Genomic DNA, 19747 nt, shown 5'->3' on the forward strand with positions numbered 1-19747 from the left:
TGCAAGGACAGAGTGAATTTATTCCAAGAATGCCAGTCCTGAGAACCCACTTCCCACAGGCACCAGGTCACTTGGCACGCTCCGTAGTTTTGCTAGTTAAGGCCTGGGATGGCAGTGAATCACTGGGTCACTGCTACCAACTTGGCAAGGGACCGCCACCCTCACTCCCACGCTCACATGAGGGTTGAGTGTAAGTTTACAACTCTAAGCCATAGGGAATGTCTCGAAGGGCCTCTTCAGGGTTGGCCTTGCTAAGGGACTCCCAGCCATATGCCAAGGCTGGCTGTCAACCCTTTCCAGGGCCCTTGTGGAATGAGAAGGCCAGCCATAGGATTTGTAAAGGCCACGTGGGATACTAAGCTTGGGACCTTCCTATGTCCAGGAGGAACAGAGGCTACACCTAGGCCACTGTCCACCAGGTCACAGTCCTGTCCCAGGCACTCTCTGCTTGCCCAGATCTTGCTCTGGTCAGCTCCCTTTGGGAGCAGATTCGCAGAGGTGGGTGGGGAGTAGGAGGTGGAGGTTCCCATGGGGCAAGGAAGGTGGGGGACACTGTAGCTCCAGGTTTTCTCCTGTTGCAGAGAGAAGCCAGCTTCATGGGAAAGGGCAACAGGTTGAGGCCTCGGTCCCCAGCAGCTTCAGGCTCAGGCCCTGAGTGTCCACTTCAACCAGGTGGATGCTGTAATTCCCAAGGCCCTGGACAAGACAGGAAGTATTTAGAAGGCTCTGGACAAATCTCAGGCCTTCTGGAGGCTGGACTGGGCCTGCAGGACCAGGGGGACTTACAGATATAGCCCCTGGTTAACTGGTGGGCCACAGTCAGGTCTCTTGCCCCCAGAGGTCTCTTTACCAACCCCAGCCCCATCAGTACCTCGGTCTTGGCCAGCACCGCCTCCAAGGCCTCCTTTTGCTGTGGCTCCTTGGTCAACAGATAGAGAAAGCCTCCACCGCCTGCCCCAGCCAGGCTCTGGCCATGCACGTGGGGGGCCAGGACATCCATCATACGCCGCACAGTCAGGGGCTCACAGCCTGGAGCCATGAGCTTCTTCTGCTCCCAGTATGAGGTCAGGCACTGGCCCAGCAGAGGCAGGCTTCCTGAGGTGGGGCAGAGGGGAGTGACGTGCCTGGGCCAAGATACTCAGCACCCATCTGGAGATTGCATGAAGTGCCAAGACGTGCTGCTGAGCCAGTGTAATGGTAAAGAAGCCAGATTCTAGTGCCGGCTGGAGCCGGGAGTAACCCACTTCCCAGGACTGCCTGAGGACCAATGTGCAGGAAGCAACCAACACCACACCCAGCATAGTCGGCACCTAGGGAGCTGTGACGCCACACACTGGGGACACTGCCCAGCTCAGACTTCCTTGGAACTCAGCCATGGGTTGAGTCCCTTCCCCTCTCTGCTTCCTGTTAGGGCTGGAGGGCCTTTCCCATCATGAAAATTTTGTCCTCAGATGTAGCTTTCCCCTAAATGTGAGACCCTGGAGAGGACAGACAGTAGGCTTCTGTTCCCAGAGGCCGAATATCTCGAGCTTGTGCCAAGCCTGCAGATGACCCTGGCCTCAAACCCACAAGTGACAGAATACTCGCTCCCAGTGCCCTGACCCCCCCAGAGGAAGCCCCTCACCTTGGCGGAAGCCTTCAGCACACTCCTCAGTTTGCCGCACCAGGCTGTGGGCATTCTGCACCACAGCAGGAAGTCGGGCATACCAGCTCCTCAGCACATCCTGCGGACGGCGCAGGAGAAGGGGCGGTGAGGACCCAGGCCCAGCCGGCAGGCCCCCTGCCTGCCTCCCTCATGCTGGGGCCAGAGCTCACCTGCAGCAGGTTCCGAGCCAGGCGGGTCTTGCCAGTGTACACCAAGAGCAGGTGGTCATTGAGCTTCTGGACAAAGCCCTCAGGCACCGTGACCTCTTCTACCTCCACCTTCAGTGGCAGCTGAGCCCGGGAGCGCCCCACCTTGATGCCAGGCATTAGGCCACCTACTTGGTCCTGCCAGCCACCTCCTGTGAGCCCAGGGACTGTCACTGTTGGAGTCTATCTGGCCCAGCTTCACTCTCCCAGCCTAGGCTCCCGGCCCTGCACCCCTTGCTGGGACCAGTGTGGAAAGATAGCTTCCCTCAACTCCACAGGACAGTGAGCTATGCAGCTTCTGTCCCCAGAACAATCCCAGCAAGGGAATGGGCTTCACTCCAGGGCAAAGCTTGGAATTCCCAGGGCCTGAGTTTTGTTTTAGACCTAATGTATAATTGGAATTGGGATAAACCACATTGAAGAATAAAGATTTTACACTATGGCCGGGCACGGTGGCACACGCCTGTAATCACAGCACTTTGGGAGGCTAAGGCGGGCAGATCATTTGAGGTCAGGAGTTTGAGACCAACCTGGCCAACATGGTGAAATCCAGTCTCTACCAAAAATACAAAAATTAGCCAGGCATGGTGGTGCATGCCCTGTAATCCCAGCTTCTAGGGAGGCTGAGGCAAAGGTTGCAGTGAGCTGAGATCGCACCACTGCACTCCAGCCTGGGTGACAATGTGAGACTCTGTCTCAAAAAATACATATTTTACACTGACCTCTGCCCCTCCTAGGGGAGTTTTAGTCAGAGGAGAGGCTGACAGATACCTTCCCTTTGGCCTGAGTCTCCCTGCACCGTCTTCTGACAGGTGGTTTATGTTGGAAGGAAGGTCATCAGGATCTGTTTTTCTCTTATCTAACTTACACATCTTTCCATCTTCAGTAATGAAAGCTATGTATCATTTTCCTCCTTGTAGCTGCATAAAAATAACAAAACTAGTCCGGGCATGGTGGCTCACGCTTGTAATCCCAGCACTTTGGGAGGCCAAGGCGGGCGGATCATGAGGTCAGGAGTTCAAGACGAGCCTGGCCAACACAGTGAAACCCCATCTCTACTAAAAATACAAAAAATTAGCTGGGCATGGTGGCAGGCACCTGTAATCCCAGCTACTTGGGAGGCTGAGGCAGGAGAATCTCTTGAACCCGGGAGGTAGAGGTTGCAGTGGGCTGAGATCGCACCACTACACTCCAATCTGGGTGACAGAGCTAGACTCCATCTCAAAAATAAAAAAAAATTAAAAATAACAAAACTTGAGTTGCTTCTGGGACAGGCCCTTGATAGTTAGGGAAGGGCCTGCAAGGGTTTAAAGTATGAAATGCAAAAGACAGGAGCCATCTGGAACTTTGCAGCCAAAACCTGGTAGTTGCAAAGTGGCTAAGTCTTGAAATGTCAAGACTTAACTGTGCCCCTCTGCTTCAAAGCACTTGGCACAGTTTGTAATACACATGCACCTGAGTAGTTATTGATTAATGTCTGTCTCCAGGAGACCACAGGACTTTTGAGGGCAGGGACCCCATTTTTGCTCATTTTATCCCTGGGGCCCCACAAAGTGGGTTCTCAACAAATAGTTGTCCGTTGGCCAAATGTAGAACTTGAATGGTACACCTCAAAAGAAAACTGAAAATGCTTCCCCATCTGCTCCTTTTGCTAATGACTACCGATTATGGGATATGAGTCACTACAGTGAAATGTGAGGCTTGAGCTGCAGAGTGACAGAAAACACCACAGTCAGGCTTCAGTAGGCCTTTGCAGCAGTTTCTTTCCAGGGGTGTGCTGGAGACGGGGCCTGACACCCTGAGGTGGACCTGAAACCAGACAAGCTGTAGCTGCTCTACACTGGCCATGGGTTCCAGGGGGCTCGGTGGCCAGGAGGAGTGAGAAGCCTGGCGCTGGTGACATTCATTAGATCATAGTCATTGTTGGGCTCTTGCTGTCCCACCATATGGCCAGGGGGTGGGGGCGGGGGCACAGGTGATCATATCTCAAGTAAGGGCACGATGCCAGGACAGGCGGAAGGTCCAAAGCAGCTCTGCCCAGCCCTACCCCAGCACAGCCCTGGAAAGGCACAGTCACGAAGCATAGCACCTGGTTCCAACAAGCATGAGAGGCACAGCACAGGCCGGGCGCGGTGGCTCACGCCTGTAATCCCAGCACTTTGGGAGGCCGAGGCAGGCAGATCATGAGGTCAGGAGATCGAGACCATCCTGGCTAACACGGTGAAACCCCGTCTCTACTAAAAATACAAAAAAATTAGCTGGGCGTGGTGGCGGGCGCCTGTAGTCCCAGCTACTCGGGAGGCTGAGGCAGGAGAATGGCGTGAACCCGGGAGGCAGAGCTTGCAGTGAGCTGAGATCGCACCACTGCACTCCAGCCTGGGCGACAGAGCGAGACTCCATCTCAAAAAAAAAAAAAAGGGCACAGCACAGAATCTGGCACTCAGTAGATGCTTGTGAAACAGCTCGTTGGGAGGTAGAACATTTCAGGTTGAAAACGACCAGAGAAGGTCAAAGTGACTAGAAGGAAAGTATTTTCAACAGCAGCACAGTCTTGTGGCTGTTGGCCAATCACATGCAAATCCAGGGGAGCCCCACTCCCCCCGCGGGCCCTTGGGAAAGTGTCAGTGACCTCCTCCAACTCCAGGGCAGTCACATACCAGTGGTGAGCACCTGCTCCAGGTGCAGCACTGCGTGGATCAGGGCTTCGGTGCCCACCACCCGGCCTGCGGCTCGCTGCAAGGCAGCCAGGGCAGTGCCTGCCAGGATGCTGCTGGTGCCTGCGGGGCGGAGAGGAGAGAGCAGACATGAAACGCCTCCACCCTGCCCAGGCCTGCCTGACTCCCTCTAAGGGCAGAGGCCAGGAAGGGGGATCACAGGCAAGGCTGGAGGGCTGTAACAGTCGGTGGGTAGCAGGAGGCAGGGCCCGCTCACCCAGGCCAGAGCCGTGGGGCAGCTCAGACCAGGTGTGCAGCTCAAAGCCGCCCCCGAAGGTGCGGAGCAGCTGCTCACTCAGCTGGAGTTCCGAGTGGACATGCACAATCCCTGCACAGATGAAGGCCGCCTTCAGCAGGGCCCCTGCAGAAGGACAGGCATGAGAAAGGAATTCAGTCTCGAAGGGCAGACGCAGGCACCCACCCACCCTGGACTTCCCAGCCCAGTGCGGGACTCATCCGGTGGGACAAAAGCCCAGCAGCAGTACTGGCCCCATCCCCAAGCCACAAAAGGGCCTCTGGGCTCCCAGACAGGGACACGTGTCATCTTTGCAGGTTGACTCCCAGCCCCTTCCTTCCCTTCAGGCTCCTCAGCCAGACTGGCTGGCCCTCAGGCCAGACCCCACTGGCCTGCAGTCTCTAGCTTCTGCCCCGAGCCCCCAGCTGGCCAGCCCCACCTGCAGAGGTCCCAGGGTGCCTGACCTGGGGCATGAGGCTGGCAGTAGTCCCGCAGGTCAGCCAGGCACCGGCACACTATCTTCACAGTCATCTCATCCTGCCGAGGCCCCACCGCCAGCCACAGCTCAGGCTCCTGGATGCGGCGTGCCCTGGCTCCGATGGGCCGGCGGCCGTCCACTCGCACAGCCAGGCCCAGCACAGCCCCGCCAAGCTCATAGGCAAGGGGTGGCGTGTCACTCCAGCCCCCTATGGCAGTGTGGCAAGACTCAAGCTGGTCACAGAAGCTGCCAGCCTGGCTCTGGGGCAGCTACCCTCAACCCCACCTGCCACAAGGGGCTCACCAGAGAAATCCACACGGGCCGGGCACTCAGCCACCACCCACTGCCCAGGTCCCGGCAGTTCCACCTGCTCTGTGGAGACAAAGTGCTGCGCTGACATCACAGCCTGGCGGATCAGGATCTGACCAGCCCCCTCATAGTGGCGGGCCGCTCGCACCAGCAAGGCTGGCCTGCCAAGAGAAGGGGGAGGGATGGTGGCATGCAGCCCCAAGCTGGGGGCAGATTGCCTGGCTTTGGGGACCTGACTGTCCCGGGGTACCCAAGGGAGCCCCACCTCTCTCTGGGCTTCCTCCATCAGGGTCCACTTCCCAGACAGCAAGGGGCTTATCCAAGGGATCTGACCTCCATTAGTACACACCTGCTTAGCCACTTGTCCCTCTCCTGGGCAAGCGCCTCCACGCCCGCTGCCAGGTCTCCACACTCCAGGTATGAGAAGGGCCGCATCCACTCAGGGTTGGCAGCTGGCCCGCTCCGCAAGCCCCCACGGCCCTCTGCCATGCAGCCCAGGACATCCGCCACACAGGCCAGTGCCCGTGCTGCCACGCCAGGGTCTCCTGCCCCAGCTGCAACTGAGGGACAAGGAGTTGGGGGTGGCAGGGGAGGAGGCCTGTCTTCAAAATCCTCTGCCACGAGAGGCTACTCAACAGTCCCTAAATGCGCCAGACCCCTCACACCTCCTGGCTTTTGCCCACAATGTATCTTTGACTGTAACTGCACTCCTACTCTCTGCCTGGCAGCGATCCTCTCGTCTTGCCAGTCCCAGCCCATAGGTGTCTCTTCACCCCCACCCAGGACACCCATAGTGGTGAAGAGCTCAGGCTCTGGGCTCAAACCACCTGGGCTCAGGTCTCAGCCTCACCACCAGCTAGCCGTGTGGCTCTGGGTGAGTGGCTTCAATACCATTCATGTCCACGGTCCCTGGGACCTTCCATGAGGTTCAGCCTAGGAGGCTAAGGCTGTGAGCCCCCAGAAGTGTGCCTGGGACCTCATGCAGAGATGACCATGTCCCCTGGGGGCTCTGTCCCCTCGCCATGCTCTGCACCCACATCCTGGCACCCAGTACAGAACACGCAGGGTTTGCCGATGTGCCCAGGACCTAGAGCTCAGCTGCCAGGCCTCAACCTCTGACCAAACCCCACTGACAGGGATGAACATGCCTCAACCTCAGACCAAACCCCACCGACAGGGATGAACATGCCTCAACCTCAGACCAAACCCCACCGACAAGGATGAGGCCTTCCAGAATCCTAAAAGTAGACTCCAGCATGCCCCTTCCCTGCTTGAGCACCTCATGGTCCCCTAGTCCCCTCAGGGGATGGCCCAGAGGACAGGGAGGGCAGGTGCCCCTGGCCTGATTCTGCAGCACTACCAGCCTGCACACTCACCCTGGTCCAGCGTGGCCAGCAGGGGCCTGGGGCAGCCCTCGCGGACAGCAGCCCAGATCAGCGGGCGCAGGCTGAGGTCCTGCTGGGCCTCCAGCACGTGCCGCGCCTTATGCAGGGCCTGGCGGAAGAACAGGTCCCGGCGAGAGGCCAGCGTGGCAGCCCGATCCAGGCACGGCTGCAGCTGCTCCCAGGACAGGCGCCAGGAGGCTCGCCAGGCTCGCAGGGCCTCGCCCCCATCCTCCTGGTGGTCCAGCATCCACAGCAGGTCCTGGGGTCCCAGCTCCCTCGAGGGGTGGAGCACAGGAAAGAGGCGGGCGCTGGGAAGGCAGTACTCTGCGGGCAGCGTGTCGGGGTCCCACAGGTCCCAGGCTCTGATGTGGGGAGAAGGCACATTCCCAGGAGGGAAGCAAAAGCTCCAGTCTCTTCCCCAAGCCCTGAGCCGCCTGTCAGTTCATGGGGACAGGACAGACTCCGAGGTAGCATAAGTGGGCAATTCAGGTCGGGGGCCAGGCTGCCTGGCATCCTTTCCCAGACCATTGAACAAGAAAGCCAAAGTCAGCACAGCCAGAGACTGGGAGCTGCCCGGGGGAAAGTACTGGAGAGAATCCGGCTGCCCAAAACCACCCAGGCCCCTGGATGGTAGCACGGCCCGTGCTGCTCTGGGGCAGGGGAGGGACACACCTCAAAGAGCAGCAGTCACCCCAGCTGCCCAGGCCCACAGAGGCCCTAGGAGTGTCCACCTTACCGAACACCTGTCCTCTTGAAGAATTCACTCCAGGGCACGTTGAGATATGTGCCTGCCCCCTGTCTCTGGGGGAGAGGAAGAAGCAGTCAGGGCTGCAGGGGCCACAGGAAAGGGTTAGAGACACTAGGACAGGGGGCCAGGAGCTGCTCAAGTGCTCATATGAGGGCAGGAAGACAGACAAAGAACATACTTGACCCACCCAGGCTGGAGTGCAGTGGTGTGGTCAGCTCACTGCAGGTATGAACTCCTGGCCTCTCACCTCGGCCTCCCAGAGTGTTGAGATTACAGGCGTGAGCTACTACACCCAGCCATGGAGCAATTTCTGAAATTGTTTTCAGCCCTGCAGCCCCAACACTCCTGCCAAAGTGCCTGAAATCTGGAGCAGAACCCTGGGTTCCAGGCCCAGCCCACCACAGCAGGCTGCAGCCCAAGGCGGGTTACCTCCCTCTCTGAACCTCAGTCTTTAGCCTGTCAAATAAGGATAAAAACCCCCACCCAGCCGTGCGCGGTGGCTCACACCTATAATCCCAGCACTTTGGGAGGCCGAGGCGGGCAGATCAGTTGAGGTCGGGAGATTGAGACCATCCTGGCTAACACGGTGAAACCCCATCTATACTAAAAAATACAAAAAAATTTGCCGGGCGTGGTGGTGGGCGCCTGTACTCCCAGCTACTCAGGAGGCTGAGGCAGGAAAATGGCGTGAACCCGGGAGGCAGAGCTTGCAGTGAGCCAAGATTGCGCCACTGCACTCCGGCCTGGGAGACAGAGTGAGTCTCAAAAAAAAAAAAAAAAAAAAAAAACAACCCCACCCAACCAGACTAGCACGGCGAAACCCCATCTCTACTAAGCTGGGCGTGGTGGTGCACGCTGGTAGTCCCAGCTATTCGCGAGGCTGAGGCAGGAGAATCGCTTGAACCTGGGAGGCAGAGATTGCAGTGAGCTGAGATTGGGCCACTGCACTCCAGCCTTGGTGATAGAGCAAGACTCTATCTCCAGAAAAAAAATAAAATCCCCACCCATCCCACCTGGCAGAGCAGATGCAAGGAGGGAGGTAAAGGCCTGTGGAGACTCTGCTGGTCTCATAGCCTATCTTCACCCTATCTCCTCCCTCATCCTCTCCTCCGTACATCCGACCCTCCTCACAGCCTGTCCCACGGGCCAGTGCTCAGAGAACCCCGCAGTGGGGTGGGGGCCAGGACTCCTTGGGCTCCCCAAAGCCTGAAGATGGGGGTGAGGGAATGCAGGGTGACTGCCTACCTCCCAGCTGTCCAGACGGCCAACGAGGGTGAAGGCATGGCCCAGGGAGCCGTGTAGCCGCGTGTGGTGTCCCTGCAGGACAAGGTCACGCAGCTCCCGGCCATGCAGGGCCTTGGAGTGGGCTGCATCCAGACCAGTCACCAAGCAGCCAGCACCTATGTGAATGGGGCCCTGGCAGGGGACAGGGCAGGCATCCTGGGTGGGCAGGCACCCAACACCCCCCAACACATGCGGGATGCCAGCACCCTCGCCCCAATCTGCCCACACGCTCAGGCCTCACCCGCAGGTGGCAGTGCTGCAGGACGCTCCCAGGACCCAGCCGGACAGGGCCCTCCAGCAGGCAGCTGACCACAGAGCTCCCGGCCGCCAGGAGCTGCTGCTCCTGTGCAGCCAGGTAGGAGGAGCATGAGGGTCGAGGCCCAGGGCTGCCCCAGCTCTCCTCCCAAGCCAAGCATCCAGGGGCAAAGCGTCCAGGCCTACTGCTCCCCTGCCCTGCAGCACCCTAGACTCCTCTCTGGACCTGCCTTGGCCCCAGCCTGAGACCTATTTCCATCCCACCTGTCCAACTACGCCCAACCTTGCCACCCTGGGGGCCACCTCTGAACCCTACCTGTCCCCTTCCTCAGCAGCACGGCACTGACCCAGGCCCACCACTGTCACCCCAGGCAGACCCCAAATAAAGGTCTCCTTTAGCTTCTCAATCAGGCAAGCTCAATGCAGAATCCTGAGTTGGCCACTTACTGGCTCTGTGGCCTTAGGCAAGTTACTTAGCCTCTCTGAGCCTCCAGCACTTCATGTGTAAACCAGGGTAACACCTGCACTCGGGTCATCTGTTTCAAGTGCCGGCTATTTTCTTCCCGGGAATCCACATCCCACCTGACCCCAGGCAACCAGCAGGCACCGGAGGGGCAGGGAGGTCTCACCTCCACCTGGGAGTGCACAATCTGGGCCCCAGGAGCCCCGGGGAGTGTGAGGCTGAGCAGGAACTCACTGGCTGAGGAGGTCATGTAGCTGTAGCTGCCGCTGGAGACATAGGCTGTAAAGACATAAGTACTGAACCCAACCCCATGCCTGCTGCGACTCAGGGGCCAGGCTGCCTCCCAGCAGCAGAGACACATGGGGGCAGGTGTGGCCATGAGCCTGTTAGGGGAAGCTGAGTCAGGAACCTGCCCAAAGCCCCACAACACAGCTAGAAAGTAGACAGGTTGGCCGGGCGCAGTGGCTCACGCCTGTAATCCCAGCACTTTGGGAGGCCGAGGCAGGCAGATCACGAGGTCAGGAGTTCGAGACCAGCCTGACCAACATGGTGAAATCCCGTCTTTACTAAAAATACAAAAATTAGCCAGGCATGGTGCCACGCACCTGTAATCCCAGCTACTCAGGCAGCTGAGGCAGGAGAATCGCTTGAACCTGAGATGCAGAGGTTGCAGTGAGCCGAAATTACGCCACTGCACTCCAGCCTGGGCAACAGAGCCATACTCTGTCTCAAAAAAAAAAAAAGAAAGCAGACAGGTTAGGGCCGGGCATGGTGGCTCATGCCTGTAAGCCCAGCACTTTGGGAGGCCAAGGCAGGCGGGTCACCTGAGGCCAGGAGTTCAAGACCAGCCTGACCAACTAAAAATAGAAAAATTAGCCGAGTGTGATGATGCATGGCTATTATCCCAGGTACTCAGGAGGCTGAGGCAGGAGAATCGCTTGAACCCAGGAGGCGGAGGTTGCAGTGAGCTGAGATCGCACCACCTCACTCTAGCCGGGGCGACAAAGAGAGAGTCCGTCTCAAAAAACAAAACAAACAAACAAACAAAACAGAAACAAAAGTGGACAGGCTGGGAGAGCCCAGGAATGAGACAAAAGGAAGACAAGAAGGGGAAGGAGGTAGCTCAGTGGGGGGCTCTGGCACAGAACAGGAGAACTGCCCAGTCCCTGTGCTGGGCTGCCTGGCCCAGCGTGCAGTGAGCAGCTCCATTCTTGGGGTCCTCACTCCCATGGTCTCCCCACCCCAGGGAGCTGAGAGGCAGTACCCACCCATGGTAAGGGGCTGATCGCGAAGCTCCCTCCACAGCTGGGCCCGGGCGCTCTGCAGATAACCCGCTACATCTGCATCGCCTTGCCCCAACTCTGGGGGCCTCCCAACCAGGAAGTCCTCCCTGGTCACGTTCTCAGCCATGCAGTGGAGAATGTCAAAAAACAGAGACAGCTGGGGGAAGGGGAAGAAGCACAGCTATTGGCATGGCAGGGGTTCAGCCCCCAAGTTCTGAGGCTGAACCAGGGCAGTCCCGTCTGCGGAGACTCTGCCCCAGAGAGGGGAAGTGGCTGGCCTGAGGTCACACAGTGCCTCGCCCCCAAGCCAGGCCCCACCTAGCTGCCCTCCCCCAGTCACCTGGACAGGCCGGGCTCCGGAGTCCAAGCCTAGGTAGGTGCAGGCATCCAGGGGCGGGCTCACGTGGGTGGCTAGGAGGCGCTCGGCAGTCTCCACAGAGAAGAAGACAACCCCAGAGACCTGGAAGGGACCCCAAAAGGATCAGAGACAGAGGGCCCTGGACCAGGCCCTGGTACAAGTCAGGGAGGGCACATGCAGATGGGCCACATGAAGCTGAGTGCCATACCAGGCAGGGAGTGTCACCTTCTGACCACTCCAGCACCCAGACTCCAGGCTTACTTGGGGTAGCTCCCACCAAGACACCTTCTGGGACACCCTCAACTGTCAGGCCTTCTCCCGAACCCAGTTCTCCACCCTCGCCATGGTCCACTCCCAGATTTCCATGCCTCTCCAATCCTTGCCCCTCATGATGGAAGCATTCCCGGAGTCTGGCTCTAGGCCTCCTCCCAACCGCACTCCCTAACTTGCTCACATTCTGGTTCTAGGCTTTCTTTTTTCGTTTGAGTTTTTGAGGTTTGCTTTGTTTTGTTTTACAGTGGGCAGGGGATTGATTCAGAGTCTCGCTCTGTCACCCTGGCTGAAGTGCAGTGGCACGATCTCTGTTCACTGCAACCTCTGCCTCCTGGGTTCAAGCGATTCTCGAGCCTCTACCTCTCAAGTAGTTGGGATTACAGGCACACACCACCATGCTCAGCTAATTGTTGTATTTAGTAGAGACAGGGTTTCACCACGTAGCCCAGACTGGTCTCGAACTCCTGACCTCAACTGATCCACCTGCCTCAGCCTCCTAAAGTGCTGGGATTACAGGCGTTAGCCACCCTGCCCGCCTGGTTCTAGGCTTTCTGGCTCAGGACAAGACCCTGAATTCCAAGGCTACCCTGTCCTCAGATTCTAGCTCTAGCTTGTCCTGGAGGCTTCTAGAAGGAATCGAAGGAAGTCAGACCCTCCCTCCCTGTCCCATAAGGTCCCCAAAGCCCCACAACCTGGGCCCAGCAGCCATACCAGTGGCACCCGCCCATCAGGCCTGACACACCGCTGAATCTCTGCCTCAGTGCCCTGGTAGTAAATGTCCAAAACAAGGCCCTATGTGCAGGGAGAAACAGAATCAGCGGAGGGAGCAGGAAGGGATCTGGAAGGAGGCCACAGCCACAGGTGGCAGCAAGGGCATTCTCCAAAGGAAAGCTGAGGATGCAAGGCTGGCAGTTGCTGGCATTCTCAGGGGGGCCTGAGATTTCTACTCCATGATGGCAGAGGGCAGGCTTTAAAGGTCTTTGCAGCCCTGAGCCCGGGCACAGAGACTGGACAGGCGGTCGGTGTGAAATGTATTTTTGGCGAGAGTAAGGGAGCACCGGTGCCACTGCCACAGAGGAAACTCCTTGGATTCAGGAACATGCGAGGAAATCCAGGATGAGAGGTTGCCCACTGACAGGGAGGACGCTGCCCACTGACAGGAGGAAGGCTGCCCCAGCCGGCTCCACTGCCCCCAGGGGCACTACCTGGGGGTCAGTTAGGTAGACGCCATGATTCTGAGCGTAGGCCGGGCTCCCTGGGAGGGCGATCACTCTGGCTCCCCGGAAGCTGTCCCAGCTGATCCCTGTGGGGTGGGGCAGTCAGGAGGCTCCCAGGGGCCTCCACCCAAGGCACGGATTTCCCCACCAGGAGGAAGCAAGAGCCCAGGGCTGCGGCACCTGGGCACCTCTAAAAGGGAAATACGGTTTCCAAGCCAAATGGACATTCGCCTGGGAGAATGACAACCCTCCTCTCCCAAAGTTCTTCCGCAGAGCCCTGTGGGACAGAAGGGGCAGGGCTGATTCTGTCCATCCTATAGACAGACAGACTGAAGCACAGCAGGAGAAGCCCTGCCTCCACCAGGCTTCATTCTCCACACCCTCCAGCTTCCCGTCTAATAGGGCAGCAGGGCAGGCCCAGAGGCAGGGTGGGCAAGAAGGGCAGAGCAGGCTTCTTGCTGTGGCTGTGACGAGGGAAGGCGGTCCCAGGTAGTCTCAGGCTCACCAGGATTTGCAGGAACAGACAGCAGCATGTCGGTGCTGCAGACCCACACGCCTGGCGGGGAGCCCGGGCCTAGCTGTGGGGGGAAGGAGACAGAACACAGCTGGTGCCTGGCCCAGCCCTTCACCTGCCCCCTCCTTGCCCAAGGATACTGTGCTGTTGAAGTAACGAGGGCCTCCAAGACCTGGTCTGCCCCCACCCACTGTCTGACCTGGGTTTACAACTTTCCCCATGTGACCAAGACTAACTTATTTGTTGTTATTGCGACAGGGTCTCACTGTCACCCAGGCTGGAGTGCAGTAGTGCGATCGTAGCTCACTGCAGCCTCAAACTCCTGGGCTCAAGCGATCTTCCTGCCTCAGCCTCTTGAGTAGCTGGGACTACAAGTGCATGCCATCATGCCCAGGTAATTTTTTAAAAATCTTTTTGTAGAGATGGGGTCTTGCTGTGTTGCCCAGGCTGGTCATGAACTCTTGGCCTCAAGCGATCCTCCCACTTTGGCTTCTCAAAGTGCTGAAATTACAGGCATGAGCCACCGCCCCCAGACACAACTAACTTCTTGAAGCTCTTAACTAACACTAGGCACCCTCAAAACCATTCCTTCTCCCAGCTGAGCCAGCATAGATCATACCTGGGGGAACAGTGGGAGGGAAGTGGCTCTATCTGGGACGAGGCACCACGGGCCACCACCCAGCCTCACCCGATAGGTCATGATGTCCAGCAGGCAGTCCAGGTTGCAGACCAAGGCTTCCACGGGGCCCTCGGGGTTCTCCATGGGGAGGCAGGTGAAGGCCCTGCCACAGTCATCAAAGGGGAAGTCTCGACCCTGGAAGTCGGGGGGCTGGTGAGGAAGCCTCAGTGCACAGAGCCCAAGGCCACCTCATCAGCTGTGCAGGCAGAAAGCCATCCAGTGGAGGGCTGATAAAAAATGTTCTCTTGATATTTTCTCCTACAATATATTTTTATATTATGCATTGCATTGCATTGCATTGCACTGCAATTTTTTAGACTAAGTCTTGCTCTGTTGCCCAGGCTGTAGTGCAGTAGCGCGATCTTGGCTCACTGCAACCTCCGCCTCCTGGGTTCAAGCAATTCTCATGCCTCAGCCTCCCAAGTAGCTGGGACTACAGGCATGCACCACCATGCCTGGCTAATTTTTTGTATTTTTAGTAAAGACAGAGTTTCACCATGCTGGCCAGGCTGATCTCAAACTCCTGACCTTGTGATCTGCCCGCCTCAACCTCCCAAAGCGCTGAGATTACAGATGTGAGCCACTGCGCCCAGCCTATAATTTTATTTTTTGAGAAAGGGTCACACAGGCTGGAGTGCAGTGGTGTAATCATAACTCACTGCAGCCTCAACCTCCCAGGCTCAAGTGATCCTCCCACCTCAGCCTCCTGAGTAGCTGGGACTACAGGTGTGCACCACCATGGCGGCTAATTTTTGTATTTCTTATAGAGATGAGGTTTCACCATGTTGCCCAGGCTGGTCTCGATCTCCTGGGCTCAAGCAATCCTCCCGCCTTGGCCTCCCAAAGTGCTGAGATTTACAGGCATGAGCCACTGCGCCCGGCCCTAGATGGACCTTTCAATCTAATATTCTGCTGGGAAAATATGTGGTATATATTTAGCCAATTCCCAATTTTTGGACATTTAGAATCTTTCAGATTTCATCTTGCACACACACAGTGGCAGAACACCCCTGAAGTCCTGCTCAACTCCACGAACTGGGATTCTGGCCTTCTGCTTGGCCCCTGCCCCAAAGTTCATTTACCATGTGCAGAATGAGGATCCAGGCCGAGTGCAGGACATCGGATGTGACCACCTGCAGGAGTGGGAAAGCCCTGTGAACAGAGGCCTCAGGCAGATGCCCTGGAGGATGGCACCCTCGAATCCAGAGAGAGACTCCAACACAAATCCACTCAGGTACCCAAGGGACAAAAGGCAAGGTCAAACCAATGGCCACAGGCAGACAAGGGGCAGCCCTGGTCCCTCCTGGATAAGGGATCCCAGGGCCCTCCACCTGGGCCACCTTCTTGCTGGCTGGTTTGTTGCTGTTGTTGTTGTTGTTTTGAGACAGGGTCTCACTCTGTCACCCAGTCTGGAGTGCAGTGGTATGATCCCAGCTCACTGCAGCCTCGGTCTCTTGGGCTCAAGCGAGCCTCCCACCTCAGCCTCTTAACTAGCTGGGACTACAGGTGTGCACTGCCACGCCTGGCTACCTCTTAATTTTTTTTTTTTTTTTTTTTTGAGATGCAGTCTCGCTCTGTTGCCCAGAATGGAGTGCAATGGCATGATCTCAGCTCACTGCAACGGCATGATCTCAGCTCACTGCAACCTCCACCTCCCGGGTTCAAGCGACTCTCCTGCCTCAGCCTCCCGAGTAGCTGGGATTACAGGTGTGTGCAACCAGGCCCAGCTAATTTTTGTATTTTTAGTAGAGACGGGGTTTCATCACGTTGGTCAGGCTGGTCTCCAACTCCTGACCTCAGGTGATCCACCCACCTCGGCCTCCCAAAGTGCTGGGATTAAAGGCATGAGCCACCGCGCCCGGCCTCTGCTGTCTGTTTTGAAGGGGAGGTTACAGGCAACAACAGTTGGGGGCTGGCTGGGTGACTTAGGGGAGTCAGCACCATGGCAGCTACAGTGGTCCCCTCCCCTGCTGGTGCCATCTCCCTCTGCAGAGCATGTCCAAGTCTGTGCTCACCCTCACTCTGCACACAAAGGTGCTATGCAGACAAGGTGACCGGGTGAAGTGGCTGGTTGCATGGGAGACACGGGACCAGCAGGGATGCTGACTCACATGGCCTGCCCAAAGCAGGCAGCCGCAGCTCAGTTCCAGTGAACAGTTCGTTGCCATATGGGGATGACAGCCCAGGCTAGCAAGACCTTTGAATGTTTCAAGAGAAGCCAGAAAGCCTCACTTTGAGATATTGGCTCCAACTCTCTAAAAACACTGCAAAAGCTGGCCCTGCCTTCTGCCCTCACTTGAACGGCAAGGCAGAGATGAGTCCGCCCAATTTACAGAAACAAAAACTGAGACCAATGCTGAGTTGGCCAGGGCGATGGAGCCAGAGTAGCTGGGGATCTCAGAAATGACCTGGTTCCAGCAGGGACACAGACCAGGGAGGTGGCCCTGGTGAGCACTCACAGTGAAGCCTGCCCGGGCACTCAGGTGTTCAGCAGCCACCAGCAGGGCGTTGAGGGTGGCTCCTCCGCTGCCCACACGCTTCTCTGGGTCCTCCACGGCCAGTAACAGCGTCCCAGCAGGGATCTGCTCCCGCTTCTGCCGCACTTCCAGTTCTAGGGTCAGAAGAGACACTGGGACCTGCCCCCCAGCTCTCTGCCCTGGCCCAAAGCACGTGAGCAAGCCTACTGATCATCAGTGTTTGATCTTCCTTGACTTAGCTTTCCATGTAGGAGGCCACTAGATCTTCACCCAACTTAGTGAGAGAAGTCATATTACTCCCATCTTACAGATGAGAAAACTAAGGCACAAGGAATGACATGCCACGTATGCTGTCACATGGCTAGGGAGAAGTGCAATCTGGGTTTGAACCCAGGTTGGCCTGGCACCTGGGGTTGGAGGGACATAGCCAGGAAGGGGAGGGAGGTTCTCCATTAGGGGCAAGGTGGGAAGGGGAGTCCCCTACCTCTCTGAAAGACCTGGACACTGTCCTTGTACTGGCAGGTCAGGATGATGACTGTCCAATCAACTCCCTTCGGCTGCTCCATTCTGGCCAAGCGGAGGGGCTTCCTGAGACAGCAATATGGGTAGATGTGACTATTTTTTAAACCATCATAACTAAAATTAATTAATTTTATATACAATTCTATGATTTTAACATGTGTATAGATTCGTGTTGGTATCACCATCTACACTCAAAAAAACTTCCTCATGCAACCTCTCCTCCCCGCCTACGCCCTGACAACCACTGATTTGCTCTCTAAAGCTATAGTATCATCAACTTAGAAAATGTCAGCTGGGTGCAGAGGCTCACGCCTGCAATCCTAGCACTTTGGGAGGCTGAGGTGGGGGGATCACCTGAGGTCAGGAGTTGGAGACCAGCCTGGCCAACATGGTGAAACCCCGTCTCTACTAAAAATACAAAAATTAGCCGGGTGTGGCGGGGCATGCCTGTAATCCCAGCTACTCGGGAGGCTGAAGCAGGAGAATCGCTTGAACCCAGGAGGCGGAGGCTGCAGTGGGCCAAGATCGCGCCACTGCACTCCAACCTGGGCGACAGAGGGAGACTCCGTCTCAAAAAAAATAAATAAATAAAAGAAAAAATGTCAAACAGGCCAGGTATAGTAGCTTACATCTGTAATTCCAGCACTTTGGGAGGCCGAGGTGGACAGATCACCTGAGGTCAGGAGTTCGAGACCAGCCTGACCAACATGGCAAAACCTCTTAACTACTACAAATACAAAAATTAGGCAGGCGTGGTGGCGTGTGCCTGTAGTTCCAGCTACTCAGGAAGCTAAGGTGGGAGGACTGCTTGAGCCTGGGAGATTATGGCTGTAGTGGGCTATGACTGTACCACTGCACTCCAGCCTGGGTCACAGAATAAGACCCTATCTCTAATTAATTAACTAAAATAAAATAAAGGCCAGGACAGGTGTAGTGGCTCACGTCTATAATCCCAGCACTTTGGAAGACCAAGGCGGGAGGACTGCTTGAGCCCAGGAGGTTAAGGCTGCAGTGAGCCATGATCACTCCACTGCACTCCAGCCTGGCTGACAGAGCAAGACCCTCAAAACAAAACAAAACAAAAAAAAGTCAAATAAAATGGAATATAATCTTTTGAGATTAGCTTCTTTCATCCAACATGATGCCTCTGAGATGTATCCAAGTCATTGTACATATCTGTGGCCCAAGCCTTTTTTCGGAGGAGCAGTGATCCCTCGCATGGATGGGCCGCATCTGTTTCTCCATTTACCCACTGAAGAGCATCTGGGCCATCTCCAGTTTTTGGCAGATGTGAATAGTCCTGCTATGAACCTCCGGAGATAGGTTCGTGTGAACAGAAGATTTCATCTCCCTAGGTGGACACCAAGGCGGATGGCTGGGTCACGTGGTCAGCGTGTCTGCTGACATTCCAAAATGTGGATGGGTGTGATTTCCCCAGGGAGTGTGCCCAGGAAGGAGGAAGGGAGGGCAGCAGGATGGGGTAAGAGTTGGGGCCACCCAAAGCACGGGGGAAAGGAAGGCGAGAGCAAATGCCTAACCCCACCCCCCAGGCTCCTCAAGCTGATGGGGGTTCCCCGGAGAAGGGGGCAGCTGTGGGGAGCGCATATGCACTCAGAGCTGCAGGAGCAGGCACTTGGAGACCTCCCTTCCCAGGGGTCTCAGCCAGCCCAGCGGGGGCTGCAGCCCTACCCGCCCGCCATCTTCCTCCAGGGCACTCTCAGCAAGTAGGGGGAAAGCAAGACCAAAGATTTGGCTTCACCCCCACCCCTGTCTCCCCCAACCTGCCAGCACTCCTGCCAGATGGAAAACCAATCTGACTCCTGAGCCCCTGGCCTCCCCGAGACCGAGTCCCCCAGGAGCACCCACACATTCACCTCTGGCAGGGCTCCCACTGCTGTCCCACAAAGCAGCACCCCCATTTCCTCCCTCCACCCCTCAAAACTCAGCATGGGAAAAGCCCATGCAAGTAAGCTGCTCACCACTGGCTGAGCTGCGCCCTGAGCACACATCTGGTGGTCAGCCCACACCCCAGCCAAAGTGACAGGAAACCTGAAGCTCAGCCACAGGCTATTCCAGTGCCAGGCTCTGCTGCCACCAGAAGAGAAGAGGCTGACAGGACACCACCACTCAGCAACACCCACGCCTTCAGGAAAAGCCTCTGTCAGAAATTGCTCCATTCCCTACTCAGCCCAGAAGGGAAATCCAGAGGGGAAATTCCAGCTAGAGATCCCAGCCAGGCACTTGAGGGTGAAGGCTTCTCCCAGGATGCCCACCAAGCCCTCCCTCCAACTTTGCCACCAATTTACTGTACGGCCGTAGGAACGTCTAACCCTCAGGTCAGCTGCAGCAGGGAGTGTAACTAACAGACGCCCCCAGCTGCTACGATCTGAATCTCCCACCTTGTTTACATGGAGGCCACGCTTTGAAGAACCTTCTCACAACCAGTGACTGAGCACAGCTGGGACACTGAAACAGACCTATTCCTGTGAAATTCCAGACTCCTCTGGCAGGCAGCTTAGAACTGCACTGCCACCTGGGCGCAGTGGCTCACATCTGTAATCCCAGCACTTTGGGAGGCCAAGGCGGGCAGATCACGAGGTCAGGAGTACGAGACCAGCCTGGCCAATATGGTGAAACCCCATCTCTAATAAAAATACAAAAATTAGCCAGGTGTGGTGGCACGTGCCTGTAGTCCCAGCTAC

General features: G+C 56.9%; 1 protein-coding gene across 5 annotated transcripts in view; it reads right to left on the reverse strand.

Annotated features, from left to right (window-relative positions):
* The window catches only part of FCSK (fucose kinase), a 26473-nt gene continuing 6726 nt past the window's right edge, over nucleotides 1-19747 (reverse strand). For 2 of the 5 annotated variants that reach the window (XM_003829471.4, XM_055099280.2), the window contains exons 2-24: nucleotides 17008-17111; nucleotides 16506-16657; nucleotides 15129-15179; nucleotides 14056-14181; nucleotides 13359-13431; nucleotides 12842-12939; nucleotides 12348-12428; nucleotides 11346-11465; nucleotides 10991-11162; nucleotides 9889-10001; nucleotides 9246-9347; nucleotides 8966-9136; nucleotides 7709-7773; nucleotides 6964-7334; nucleotides 5937-6147; nucleotides 5582-5748; nucleotides 5265-5486; nucleotides 4783-4926; nucleotides 4509-4628; nucleotides 1816-2003; nucleotides 1625-1724; nucleotides 872-1095; nucleotides 1-696 (exon numbers count right to left, since the gene is read on the reverse strand). In XM_003829471.4, coding sequence (XP_003829519.4) covers nucleotides 595-696; nucleotides 872-1095; nucleotides 1625-1724; nucleotides 1816-2003; nucleotides 4509-4628; nucleotides 4783-4926; nucleotides 5265-5486; nucleotides 5582-5748; nucleotides 5937-6147; nucleotides 6964-7334; nucleotides 7709-7773; nucleotides 8966-9136; nucleotides 9246-9347; nucleotides 9889-10001; nucleotides 10991-11162; nucleotides 11346-11465; nucleotides 12348-12428; nucleotides 12842-12939; nucleotides 13359-13431; nucleotides 14056-14181; nucleotides 15129-15179; nucleotides 16506-16657; nucleotides 17008-17089 — 3255 coding nt within the window. In that variant the 5' untranslated portion in view covers nucleotides 17090-17111 and the 3' untranslated portion in view covers nucleotides 1-594. Of the gene's footprint in view, nucleotides 697-871; nucleotides 1179-1624; nucleotides 1725-1815; nucleotides 2004-4508; nucleotides 4629-4782; nucleotides 4927-5264; nucleotides 5487-5581; nucleotides 5749-5936; nucleotides 6148-6963; nucleotides 7335-7708; nucleotides 7774-8965; nucleotides 9137-9245; nucleotides 9348-9888; nucleotides 10002-10990; nucleotides 11187-11345; nucleotides 11466-12347; nucleotides 12429-12841; nucleotides 12940-13358; nucleotides 13432-14055; nucleotides 14182-15128; nucleotides 15180-16505; nucleotides 16658-17007; nucleotides 17112-19747 lie in introns of those variants that run through there. The other 3 variants (XM_034940658.3, XM_034940659.3, XM_034940660.3) reach the window with 3 other exon arrangements.

Source organism: Pan paniscus, chromosome 18 (genome assembly GCF_029289425.2).
Source record: "Pan paniscus chromosome 18, NHGRI_mPanPan1-v2.0_pri, whole genome shotgun sequence".
Taxonomy (NCBI): domain Eukaryota; kingdom Metazoa; phylum Chordata; class Mammalia; order Primates; family Hominidae; genus Pan; species Pan paniscus.